Consider the following 658-nt stretch of genomic DNA (forward strand, 5'->3'; position numbering starts at 1 on the left):
TGGTGCCTGTCGTGTGCGAGGCCGCGTCGTCGAAGGGCGGGCGTGTGTGCCACACGATGGTGCCCACCGGCGCGACGGTCACGCAGCTGTGCGACGCGGTGCGTGCAGCGGCAGAGCTTGACGCCAGTGCCCCGCTGACACTGACGATGGGTGACGGGGTGCCCTCCAGCTCTACGCTCATCGGCGAGCTCTACGAACACTACAAGGATGCCGACGGGTTTCTGTACCTCAGGTACACTTCCGAGAGGAAGTTTGGCACCTGTTTCTTTTGTATACCGTGCTGTTTTCCGTGTTGCTGATAGTTGCAGACTTCTGGCCAATCACCATCAGTATGAATATTGATATTAGTCTATTTTGAGGATTTTCTTTGTTTGTGTGTTATATTACCTCTCGCCTCGGGCCACTAGCAGGTGCTGTGTTATATCAAGGTACTGATGCTAGGCTCCATGACATCTTTCAATTGACACTGACTGACGCGCGTTGACTGTTGCGTGCTGTGTGTTTAGCATTGACAAATTGCAGAGGCACGGACAATAAATGCAACCTGCCACTAATTTTATTTTTCAAGCTGGGTGCATGACCTTCGGGGAGCCCAGAAGTATGTACCAAGGTATTTTTTATGTGTTTTTTGTCGCTCACCGACGGTGTCATGCAAATT

General features: G+C 51.7%; 1 protein-coding gene across 1 annotated transcript; it reads left to right on the top strand.

The window, feature by feature from the left end:
• Positions 1-56: 56 nt before the first annotated feature.
• Positions 57-299, top strand: DQ04_23901000 (hypothetical protein; the record flags this gene model as incomplete). Its single annotated transcript, XM_009318197.1, has 1 exon — positions 57-299. The coding sequence occupies one exon, from the start codon at positions 57-59 to the stop codon at positions 297-299; it is 243 nt and encodes an 80-aa protein (XP_009316472.1).
• Positions 300-658: the final 359 nt, after the last annotated feature.

This window comes from Trypanosoma grayi (assembly GCF_000691245.1).
Source record: "Trypanosoma grayi strain ANR4 Tgr_2390_V1, whole genome shotgun sequence".
NCBI lineage: Eukaryota > Euglenozoa > Kinetoplastea > Trypanosomatida > Trypanosomatidae > Trypanosoma > Trypanosoma grayi.